This window comes from Gigantopelta aegis, unplaced genomic scaffold (genome assembly GCF_016097555.1).
Source record: "Gigantopelta aegis isolate Gae_Host unplaced genomic scaffold, Gae_host_genome ctg2871_pilon_pilon, whole genome shotgun sequence".
NCBI classification, from domain to species: Eukaryota; Metazoa; Mollusca; class Gastropoda; order Neomphalida; family Peltospiridae; genus Gigantopelta; species Gigantopelta aegis.
This window is the reverse complement of record NW_024533072.1, coordinates 10,596-22,902: the sequence shown is the minus strand read 5'-3', so window position 1 is coordinate 22,902 and position 12,307 is coordinate 10,596. Positions and strand designations below refer to the sequence as shown.

Genomic DNA, 12,307 nt, shown 5'->3' with positions numbered 1-12,307 from the left:
CTGAAGACTCAGACAGTTGTATTTGTAGCTTTATAACTCCTTTATGAAGTGGAACTGATTGCCTACTTGACCTGAGCTTTTGAAAAACATTCCATCCCTTCTCCACTATTTAACTAACAGCTTATAGATGTAAACTGTCCAATCTTACTTGTATTTAAAAATATATTAACAACATCTGATAACCATCATTACTATATTGAACATCAGTCACTGTAAATGATTGATACATGTATGTTTTATAACTTCCACTGAGAAGGTATATTTGTCTCTTAGAGTATTTATTAATACTGTGACTCCACCTGAAGCTTGGCTGCGATATTTTTCAACACCACCAGTACTAGTTCCATGTTCTGCTCTAATCTCCAACCTACGCTAGTACATCCATATAGTTTATCACATATAGAATAAGACAGTCAACCTCATAATCCATTAGGCACACTGCAAGATGTAGTTGTTCACCACTACAAATAAATAAGTTATAAAAGCACTGAAGGCCAGAGTGGCGACTACTAGATTAACATATGTCCTATAAAGTCAAGACAGTTATTACACTGACATACTTTTGGGAATTGTACCCCTGTACTCCACTCACGGGACTAACTACTCCCTCCCTCCTCCGTTTGACGTAGGATGCTACTGGTCTTTCTGAGAAAATATCATTCAGAAATGACCTTTTGTCATAACCTTACTATATACCTTGTACACTTGAATAGAAATTATATTTTTAACAGCAATGGAAGGTATTCAGAGTAAAAGTTTGGTAGTTGATTACCACTTTGATAAAAATATAAACTCACAACCAAAATAAAAATATAATATTGAACAAGTATCCTATGAAATAATATAAAATTTCTATGATATTATAAAATGGTATGATTAATTATAATTAATTAATTATATAATTTGATACTTTTGACTGTACTACTATTTGTTATAGCAGCTGCTTGTAAACCACAGTCACTAGATGAATAAATAGATTATAAGAATGTAGTCTAGTGAGCTAGCCCCTCCTCCTTTTAGATAAGCTGATCGGAGGAGAAGGGTCTAGAAGCGTACGAACGCTTTTAGCCAATTGGAAGGTGAGGGAGTATCACAATGTTTACATAGTGTTTTTAATATAAACGGTTTAATCGGGACCATTCATGAGCTAGTTTTTTGGGTTTTTGTTATCCATCAACTCTATACTATGAAAAGAATGGAATAAGGTTCACTAACATAGGAAAATGAATTATCATCTACCTTGCTTACTATGGAATTTCTATTCAAGGTTCAATTGTTGAACCATGATAAGAAATTCAATAACATATATATTACATATTCTACATAGCAATTTTGATGACAAACCACCTAAAACAACTATATGACTTTTTGAAACAGATTGTAATCAATAAATAACATGTATCCTACAAAGTTAACAGAGTTAACTATATTTACACTCTATACAGGAAATATAGACTAAACATTATTCAGTTATAACCTGTTTCCATAATCCTAACTCTGTACTTTGTACTCTTAAATAGAATTCTATTTTTTAACCTCAATGTATATGTATAATTCATATTGAGTAAACCTAATTGTTTATAATATATATCATATATCATAGGCTTATATGAACACAATGTAAGAGTTACCATGTGTGCATTTAACAATGGATATATTGATTAAATATAGAAAGTCATATTTATATATTACACACACTGACACACACATACACACCTACATATGTACATTGCATACATACATACATACACATACATACATACATTATATATATATATATATTTAGTGTATTTACCTGGCATTAAAACTAGTTTATTAATGAGCTATGTTTTTTCTAATCACAATCTGCTCAGATATATTAGAGTAATATTTAAAAACTTCTTTCTTCTATTCTAATATCAGGTTAATTGTTTTATCGTATTATATTCAATTAGATAATTTGGTAGTTGTAGACAAAAGTATGTCTAAGTCGTACTAAAATCCAGTTGAGCATTCGAAGTTGGGATATTGATTATGGGTGTGGCCTTCTAGTCGTTTATATAATCCGTGTAACCGCGTCGCAAGACCCACTCGCATTTGACAATGTTTAAGCTGTCCTCTCATAGTCGTTTGTGACATTTCTACAACTGCACTGCAACTGTAGTGCACTGACAATAGATAAAAAGCAGAATATGGAACAACCTCGGGTACTCGTATGTTCCGAAGTGCTGCATCAAATGACCAGAACAGTGGATGTTACATAGTGGAGAAACGATCGTACTTAGTTTAACAACGGAAGAGACCTTGTTCAATGAAATGAATAACGAACGCAGTCTACAGTAATGATGGCAATTCAGATCGTGTGTCAATCAAGTGAATGGAGTTTTTTCTTGACAATTTCGAACAAGATCAAAATCTAATTGGGTCACCTGTGGAACGTATTTTTAAGTACTGGACCTATTGGTAATAATAGCATTATCTATTGCGAACTCATACAATAATATTGTAGCTGATTACACAGACTACTATGGAGTTGAAATTGACAAATAACATTAGAAATGCACTGTACAATTGTGTTACACCTACCCAACCACCACACCCTACACCTACCTCAACACCAAACCCTACACCTACCTCAACACCAAACCTCTGCTTAATCCTACTATGATACCATTTAGTTTGGAGCTGAAAATGGAATATTTACTGGTACTCTAGGTTTCGAAGTGCCTGCATTCAAATGACAGTACAGTATGGCTACATAGTGGAGAAACAATCAAACTTATTTAGCATTAACAGAAAATCCTGTTTTGTTGCACATCAAAAACAATGGTCACAGCAATGATGGTAATTCAGATCGTGTGTCGTTTCTTGTGAATGAACTTTTCTTGGACAGTTTCAAACAAGATCAAAATCAGACGTTGGGGTACTCTGTGGAATGTCTTTTTTAAGAACTGGACCTATTGTTAAAATGACTTCAGTATCCAATGGAACTCACGTAATTAAAATTGTAGTACTTACACAGACTATTATGGAGTTGAAATTGACCAAATAACATTGGAAAAGTAATTGCCTCCATCTAACTAATTGCTCCATCTAACTAACAATATCTCTCTCAAATGGCAAAAAATTGTTTTTTTAATATGCTTTTGAAAATATATAATGTGAAGATATAATTGAATTATTTATTCTAACCTCACAAACCACAGAACAAAATAATAATGTTGAACAATATGCCACATGTTTTTTGGGTATGATATTATAATTAATCACACATGTTTTATTAACTGTCTTCGTTTCTTGATATAGCATTTTAAGTACCAAACCATACCGTAACAAAACACCAGCAATTGCTACAGCAAACACCCACAAACCTCCAATAGTTGCCTGCTATTGAAAATCTATCTGTTAAAGTAAGGCCTTCTGTGTCAGGTTTATCACTCTCTGTGCCACCAGTAGTAGGTGTGCTACCAGTAGTTGCTGTATCAGTAGTAGCTGTACTGCCAGTAATTGATCCTCCCATCTACTTTTATAGCTGACTCAGGACATTGATTATTGACATTGACAGAAAAACAGTAAAATTGAAGAGATACTTTATCTATCTCTATACCATATTCATCTGAAGACTTAGACAGCTCTATTTGAAGTTTTATAAGCTCCTTTACGAATTTTGAACTGGATTGCCTACTTGACCTGAGCTTCGAAAAACATTCCATCCATCTCCACTATAAACTACAGCTTTAGATGTAAAAACTGTCCAATCTTACTTTGTATTCAAGAATACATTAACAACATCTGATAAACCGTCATTACTATATTGAACATCAGTCACTATGAGTTGATTACATGTAGTGTTTACAACATCCAATAGGAAAGGTAATTTTGGTCTCTTAGAGTATTTATTAATACTGTGACCCATTCCATTGAAGCTTGGCTGCGATGTTTTGAACACCACCATACTAGTTCCATATCTGCTTCTATCTCCAAACTACAGCTAGTACATCTATATATAGTTATCACACATATAGAATAAAATGAGTCAACCTATATCCAATTAGGCGCACTGCAAGATTATAGCGCCACACCACTAATAAATAAATATTATGAGCGATGAATGCTATATATGACAACCACAATAATGTTATTCTACAAGGTCAATAAAGTTATTAGACTAAATATACTTTTGGAGCACACCTGCATTCCACTCACGGGATTAAATTAGCCTAGACTTTGAGTAACCATCATTCAGAATGACCTGTTGTCATAACTTTAACTTATATACCTTGTACACTGAATAGAAATTATTGTAAGAGATTATAATATTCAATTGTGACTGATTATTATTCATGTAATCAATATATATATATTCACGTGATCTTGAGAGAGACCACGTTGGCCAAAAATTCCTTTTGTGAATATCTATTTGTTGATGTGTGAATCCTCTCAAAGAAAAAAAGGGTTCTTCTAATCTGAACAACTCTAACTAATTTGTGTTGAACTCTATTACATGGTCCAGCCGAAACGGATACTTGAGAAGTTAGAGTCTGTTATTCACAATGGCTGAAACAGAAGCGGTTAGTCGAAAGAAAGAGGATACATGCTGGTCCCCGGGGATCAGTCACAAAAACCATCTCACAGGTATATGAGGCCCGCTACTAGACAGGTGAAGCCTAACTCCTCGAAATTGGGTCAAACAACACCTAACTCTCTCCAAAGAAATTGGATAGTCCTTAAGAAACTTGACGAAGACATTTTGAATGCGATTTTGGCGAGACAATTAGAAGACGAAATCGAGCAAGGCGGACTCCTTCAGGCGACAGATTCCCTCGGCCATAATCAACATAGACAAGCTGACTCTCGGACCCGAATCTTACGTGACCGTAATATCACTTAGTGGTCTCGCGGTTGGAAGAAGGAACTCCACTCCCACCACAAGAATAGACCCTTTCTTGAGACAGACAGAGATGAGCGCAACCTCTCACAATCACCTGGACCCAAGGTTAAGTTACCAATGATAGACTTGAAGAAATTCAATGGGGATGTCAACCAATTTGAATTTACCTTTCGGAACTTGTTTGATTCAGCTATTCACAGCAATAATGAACTCTCGAACGTCGAAAGTAAGTTTTTTAATTATTTGAACTCTGTCCTCCGAGCGTCATTCTGCTGCGAACAAATCTCAGGGTCTGAACTCTGATGTCTGCGAATTATGACGAAGCAAGTAGACACCTCAGAGAAGGTTTGGGAATAAGCAGCAAATTATTAGCAAACAATATGGATATTTTTCTCCAATCTCGATGCTGTTTCATCGCGCAGCAATTTGAAAGGACTGAGACATTTTATTTGACCTGGTAGAATCTCAGCTGAGGGAGAGACTAACAGTCCCTAGGAAATTCCGCCAGCAGGACATATGGCAGTTTGTTGTCTTCCTGTCTAATTGTTGGCCCACCCAACTTCCCTCAGAATTTCGTTTGATCATCAGTAAGACATGTTAAAAATGATGAATGGGACCTCAACACACTTGCGATGACGGTCCATGGAACAGGAGAGATAGATGCCAGAGAAAGAGCAGCGACAGACCCCAAACGTATTGCCAAAGAGACAGAGCAGAGATCCCCCACTGTGGCAGTACTGCTTACTAGAGAATCAGGACCAACTGTTTATATTGTAGCCCAGTCTCATTCATACCAATACTTGTAAGGACAGTAACAAATGTGGGAGACCAGTGAAAGCACGATCCTTAAGAAGGCAGGGGATGTTTTGTTTGCCCTGAAACGGCACCATATTAGCAGAGATTGTCGTTCAGGCATGAAGGGTGGGTCGGTATTGCGATTGCAATGGAAGACACCTAATGGGTATATGTACCCATAAGGACCATCACTTCAACGAGGATCACCACTTCGAGCACTACACTCACCAAGATTACACCTTTCCTCCCACAACAAATCATTACCGTATCAATGCCTGTAATAACATCTAGGACACCAGTGTTACTTCACACAAGCCAAGGACATTAGTCTACAATCCTCAGGAACCACATAAAACTATGAAGGTGAGGCGCTATATTAGATAATGGCTAGCCAAAGGTCATATGTAAGCCTTGTAACAAAGTAAGGGGCGGTCTAGGATTACGTTAAGAATGTGAGTGTAGAGAAACTTTTCAATTAAGACATTTGGTGCCACTGAGGATGGCAGAAGACAAGCATATGATGTGAGAAATTCTAGAGGTGCACTACCCAAGTGTGGCGCAGGCTTAGAGATCACCCCAATAATTGGTTGTGGTAACTAATTTGTGGTCATTGTTCAATCAAGCCCACAGCTGGTTGTAGAGAGGAAGGAAAGATAACAATATGAACACCTTTATGGTTTAGGCTAGGACCAGACTCCTACTGTGACAGTGCCAACTTGGAGGTTGCTATTCTTATCGGTCTGCAACATCTATTGGAGGACCTTGTCACAGGCAGGATTCATATTAGAGGGCGAGTCTGGTCAACAGCTATTCGAAGTAAGTTTGCTAGATGGGTGTTATCTGTCTAGCAGAAGAAAACTAAGCATCAAGAAGATACTATTGTCAACATCGTGTCAACTAATATTTTGAGCGTTTGATTCACAGTACTATGCCAATGCCGAGAATCAGGACTTAGATGCAGGTTTGAAGACATTCTGAAGATCTGGAATCATAATGCGTCTGTGTAACAGTGACTCTTCCGTTGTACAGTGAGTTCAATAAACAGTCTATATTAATTAGTATAGGTATTGAAGTTTGCCTTCATGGAAGGAGTCACAGCCTTCCTGTTACAAGCAGATAACATGCCTGAGACACGACGATGACTAGCCTTCTCAAGTGACTCAAAACATGACCACAAAACCCTCCTAAGCATACAATGCTGTCATACAGGATCAATTGACCCAAGGAATATAGAAGTTGTTGACAAAACCAGGAATATGAGATGTTGGTAAAGTTCACTATCTCCAACATCATGCTGGTATACAACGGGGAGAAGCAGACCGACCAAGCGCTTCGCATTGTCTACGAGCATCAGCAAGACCAAAGCTGTCTCTCCTCTACCGATTTGGATGCATACGGTCCGAACCATTTGGACCCAACAAAACATGCATGGACATTTTTGATGAGTTTCGATCTTCAGTAAGGTGGGCACTTGCTGTGATATCGAGAAGGCATTTCTGATGATATCGATGGCGAAGAGAGATCAACGAGGCATTGAGTATTCTGATGGTAGTGATGTCATTAAGCATAGCCAAATGTTGTGGTGCTGCCGCTTTACCCAAGTAGCATTTGGGAGTATCTTCTAGTCAATTCTTGCTCAACGCAACAGTTGAAAGATTATCGGAGCGTATATGCATGAGGCTCCAAGTTTTGTCAATCAGTCTAACAACTCATCTATGTCGATGAATTTGCCTACGGTGAAGATCGTGATTGCAGCTGCCTTCAAATTGTAACGCGTGTTTAAATTAAGATTGGCCGAAGGAGGTGGTTGAATATGCGTAACATTTGTTCCATCTCTAGAAGTCTGATGGAACAGATTGACATTGAAGAAGGAGGTACTCGATTTGGGATGTATTCAATGTTGATACCCCCAAGTGCTTATAAATTTTACGTAAATCTGTCCTTGGAGGCAAGAGTGATCCTCATGGAGAGGAGACACGAAAAGATCTGTGCAGAGTTTGTTGGAACTTCATACATGACCAAACTGGTCTTCGATCTACCAGACATTGGCACATAGTATGGAGCACGTTGGAACCCACAAAGAGAAAACATAGTTGGACGTCTATGCCAAGTTTCTATGACTCTTGGGGTTCGTAATCTCTGTTAATGTTCAATTTAAGTTATTATTAAAGGCATGTGTGAGGCAAAACTAGAATAGGATGAACCTCTTGCAGCAGAACTTACTAGAGGGACTGGAGTGTACTCGTAACAGGTTTGCAAGAATTAGCATGAACCTGTGTTCAGTTCTAGTACTATACTGAGGAGAATTGGTAGTTACACAATAAAGCAGGTTTGCAAAGCTGCATGGGTACTGTGATGCTCCTCCAGATACATATCAGGGGCCAAAAAAACCCAAAAAAAAAAACAAAATGTGTATGTACACTGTTGTGTACTGATATGTAGAGGACAAATGGAGAGTTTGATTTTTGTAAACGGTTGGGGGGGGGGGGGGGGGGGAAAAATAAAAAAAACAAAAGCTTGGCATGAGAATTTTGAGTCAAAGACGAGAGTCGTCCCCACCACCACAAGAAACTATTTCAGAGGGTGGAGTTGGCTTTCAGCAACTATTGTTGTCTAGACTTGGTTACGGAACATTATCAGTGACTCTGCAACAGAGATGTCCCGCCAACAACCTATGCTTTCTAGATCTCTAAAGACAGGTCTTTATTTGGATAAGGGTCTCACCAAGAAATGGAAACAGTGCGTCCAAAATAGACTGGGAGAGATCAGAAGCTTACTTATGATTGGAGGGCTGGGTCAACTGTCCTGGGGTTAGCAAACCAGCCAGATATACCATCCAGAGGAAGCCAAACATATGATTTTAAATATCTAATCCCTTATGTGGAATGTACCTGAAATAATTGATCCTTGAAGATGGTAACCCAGTTGAACAGGTACCAATCCCAGACGAATGCCGTTGATGAGATGAAGTCAAGCCATGATAAGGTCCACGTTACTCGTTAAAAGGGCATCTAATAGACTCTCTTCTGTTATACAATGTGAAGACTTCAGTGTATTGGGAGACTTTTACGGGTCATTGCTTACAGTTTTCAGTGTCCACTGACCTCACTGGTAGACAGGTTCAAATGGGTGTAGGTTTTAGGGGTTTAAGGTTTAGGTTTAGGGAATTACCAATGTACTCACCACATGAAGATCTTAGTATGGCTTGAGTCCAGCTACTGTTAAAGTTAAACTCGCAGGAAACCACTCTATAAAACTTTTTCTGTCCGTATTGTATAGTTATATTAGCAGTTATAATTTTTTTTTAAACACATTGGTTTCTTACAAGGCCTTCCTTCTGGATCAGCTACAATACTTCCTCAAAAATTTTTATAAAGCACTTTCAAGGACTTTTATGGTTTTGAAATGAACTTGTAACATACTTTCATTACTCGGTTCGTTGGTACATACTTCTGTTAATTGGTTTCTGTGTTTGAAGTCGACACTTTCGACACCAGTTCAAAATCACATCTAGCGTGCATTTAATTATAGTTATCGTCATGTTCAGAGTGTTAGCAAGTATAAATAATTTAAACAATGTGCATCCTATGTAATGGTTTGTATTTACACGGTAATGGTCATTATTGTACTTTGTTAAAATGAGTCATCCAGTCGAAAACCACCATGCATTAAGGTGCGCCCGCATGTGACTAGCTGGGTCACATGCTTACCACCTCTCTTGGAGACTTCATTAAAAGTTTGCATGAACAAATTGAACAACAACTAATATGCAGGGTGGTCTTGACTGGACTGATGACTCATTTAACACAAAAGGACAACTGTTTTTCTTTGCATTCCAAAAGCCCTCATTGTCAGTATTTACTCTGTTGATCTGAACATGACCTTACAACATAATAGCTAGTTAGGAGATATATGTTATGTAATAAAATAAGAACAAACTGATGATCATATCTATCCATGAACACAAGCCAATACATTTAAGTATCATGGTCATTGCACTACATTGTTTAAAAAATAATCACAAAGGAATATATAATATAATATAATATAATATAAGTATATAATATATAATAATATAAGTAATATAATATAAGTACATAATATAAAAAAACAAGTAGTGAGTAACATCGAACTGTTCGTAGTAGTTTGCACATTTGAAACAGGGATTCCACCCCCCCACCATAAATTCCAACAATTTATACAATTTATTAATAAATTCTTTATTTAGTGCTTGAGATAACATTGGCTTGATATCACATTGTCAAATATTTCGCTCCACAACCTTTTGGACTCTTCTTCTTTTAGAACTAGGAGTAGTTTCACTAGGAGCAGACGACATTGCCATGACTATAAAAATACCCAATAGAAAAGTACATAATGTAAAATTGTACAAAATTCAAATATATACTAATATAAGTACTTAACCAATTAACCAGATAGTAAGGAATTTCAGGGTCACCATGATCACTTTAAAAAATTGAATGAACCGAGTAACAATATCTCCTTTAGTGTTCATTTCACTCCACAACCTTTGTAGAAACTAGGAGCAGAGAGACAAGACATGATAGTAGTTGGTCACGTGCAACTACACCCTTTAGTTATGTGTGTAATTCACAGTAAATAGTTAATGACTAGTTGGAAGCAGTTCGATGCATTCAAAACAAAACTCAAAATAATAGGTAGGATATGTGTAATATTTTTACTATGGTTATTTGAAGTAGTTCGATACTTTCAACCCATCGAAAATGAACAATTACAATAAACTATATAAATGTAACTTGTTTTTATTTTTTTTTTTTTTGCACTTTATGTAAATGTTCGAAAAAACTCCGAAAACAATTACAATATAAGTATATTAAATTGAATGTACAACATTACATTTAATTATATTTTTACATTTACATACAGTTCACTATTATTTCTATTTTGAAGTTGTTCGGAATGCAAGCAACCTGCTTCCGTATATTAAATATGTACTGTAAAGTACATACTCACTAACAGTTCATAACTGTGGTACAGACAAGTGAATATATGATATATAATAATCAAAAACTCAAACTTTATGAAGTTAAAATATTTTTAAATACTTGGTATACGTTTACAAGACGCTTCAGGATAAATTTCAATGTTAAAATGAGTTGTCCGTACGCCAACTTCTATTCGTCTCTTTTTTTCTTGCCATTCCAAAACCACTCAAGAGAATTGTGTATACAAAGGGCTACATCATTTACTTTGAAATGTTTGGATTACAATTAGTGCTGTCTCAAAAACCTGCGGCAACTTGTTAGTACTCTCTTGAGACTGCAAGAATATCTCAACATTTTTGCTTCTATTATAACATACTTTGTTCACGCACTAACTTGGATAAGAAAGTCGGTGAAAGTATCGATGGCCCATGAAGCTTGGCTCAGTCCGCAGGACAGAATTTTTTTTGGCAATATGGAAAAAGGGCAAAACAGCAAGTGTCAAAATTTGTGACATACATCACTTTCGCGACAAGTGCAAGTGAGAAATAGGAACAGGAGCAGCGCAGACATAATGTAGTGAGTTAAAGATTTTTTCTACCCTATTGTATTGTAACTTCAGTCCTCTATCTCTCGGTATCGTGACATTGGGGGGTAATCCTCTATATTTTTAGATTCAGGAAGTGATCCAACTAGAACATGTAGTAGATCACCTAATGGCATGTTTGATGGTGATGGAATCCCCATCCTGTAATGATAAAATTGCTTCTTTGATCTAATTTCCAATCCTTCTACACTACTGCCATGCAGAATGCCTTACAAAAATCGTGATCCCTTTAGAAATTCGTTGGAGTAATTGATTCAATGAAGTGAGCAACATAACTTCCTTTGGTCATCAGTGATATTTATTTTGGTCAAATACTTCACCTCCATAACTTTTGGCGTTTTCTTCTTGAGAAAATAGAGCAGGAGCAGACATAATGTAGTGCACGTGACCAACTAATAAGTGGTTCAAAAGTGTCGAACACTTCAAAAAAAAATTACCAGAGAACCAACGCAATGGAGACGAACTCAGTAGAAACCAGAGAACCAAGACCACGATAGAACTCAGTATAACCAGAGAACCAAGAAACACAATGGAGAACTCAGTATAACCAGAGAACCAAGAAGACAAGGAGAAGCTCAGTCAGAACCAGAGAACCAAGACACGATGTCGAGACTCAGTGTAACCAGAGAACCAGACAACCAAGACAATGGAGAACTCAGTAGAACCAGAGAACAGAACCAAAACAATGAGAACTCAAGACCTCATGCACACAGACAGATCTATCCATAAAAAAACGGAAAACATGTGTTTGGCTTGCTTGATAGCACTCCTTACAACCACAAATACTAAGGAAGAACTAATGGTTGAAAGTGTACCATAAAATAAAAATCTATTATTAAAAAAATCTTGAGGAGGTGTTGGAGAGGACTCATTAGCTACTGAATGTAATTTTTTGCTATCTAATATTTAGTTTGAGTAGTAAAAATAACTAAATAAATGTGTGAACTTTAAATAGAGTTTATTGTATTGTTTATTCTAATTGATTGAAGTTGTTCGACACTTTCGAACCACTTATAAATTATGCAGTTAAATTTTTTTTATATGAGTACCTCATATAATGTTCACACATTT

General features: G+C 36.6%; 1 protein-coding gene across 1 annotated transcript in view; it reads left to right on the top strand.

The window, feature by feature from the left end:
* The window catches only part of LOC121391715 (cyclic nucleotide-gated cation channel beta-1-like), a 38,206-nt gene extending 26,241 nt beyond the window's left edge, over positions 1–11,965 (top strand). Inside the window, exon 6 of the mRNA XM_041523248.1 lies at positions 11,708–11,965. Within this exon, the coding sequence (XP_041379182.1) occupies positions 11,708–11,965 (258 nt within the window). The remainder of the gene's footprint in view (positions 1–11,707) is intronic.
* The last annotated feature ends 342 nt before the right edge of the window (positions 11,966–12,307 follow it).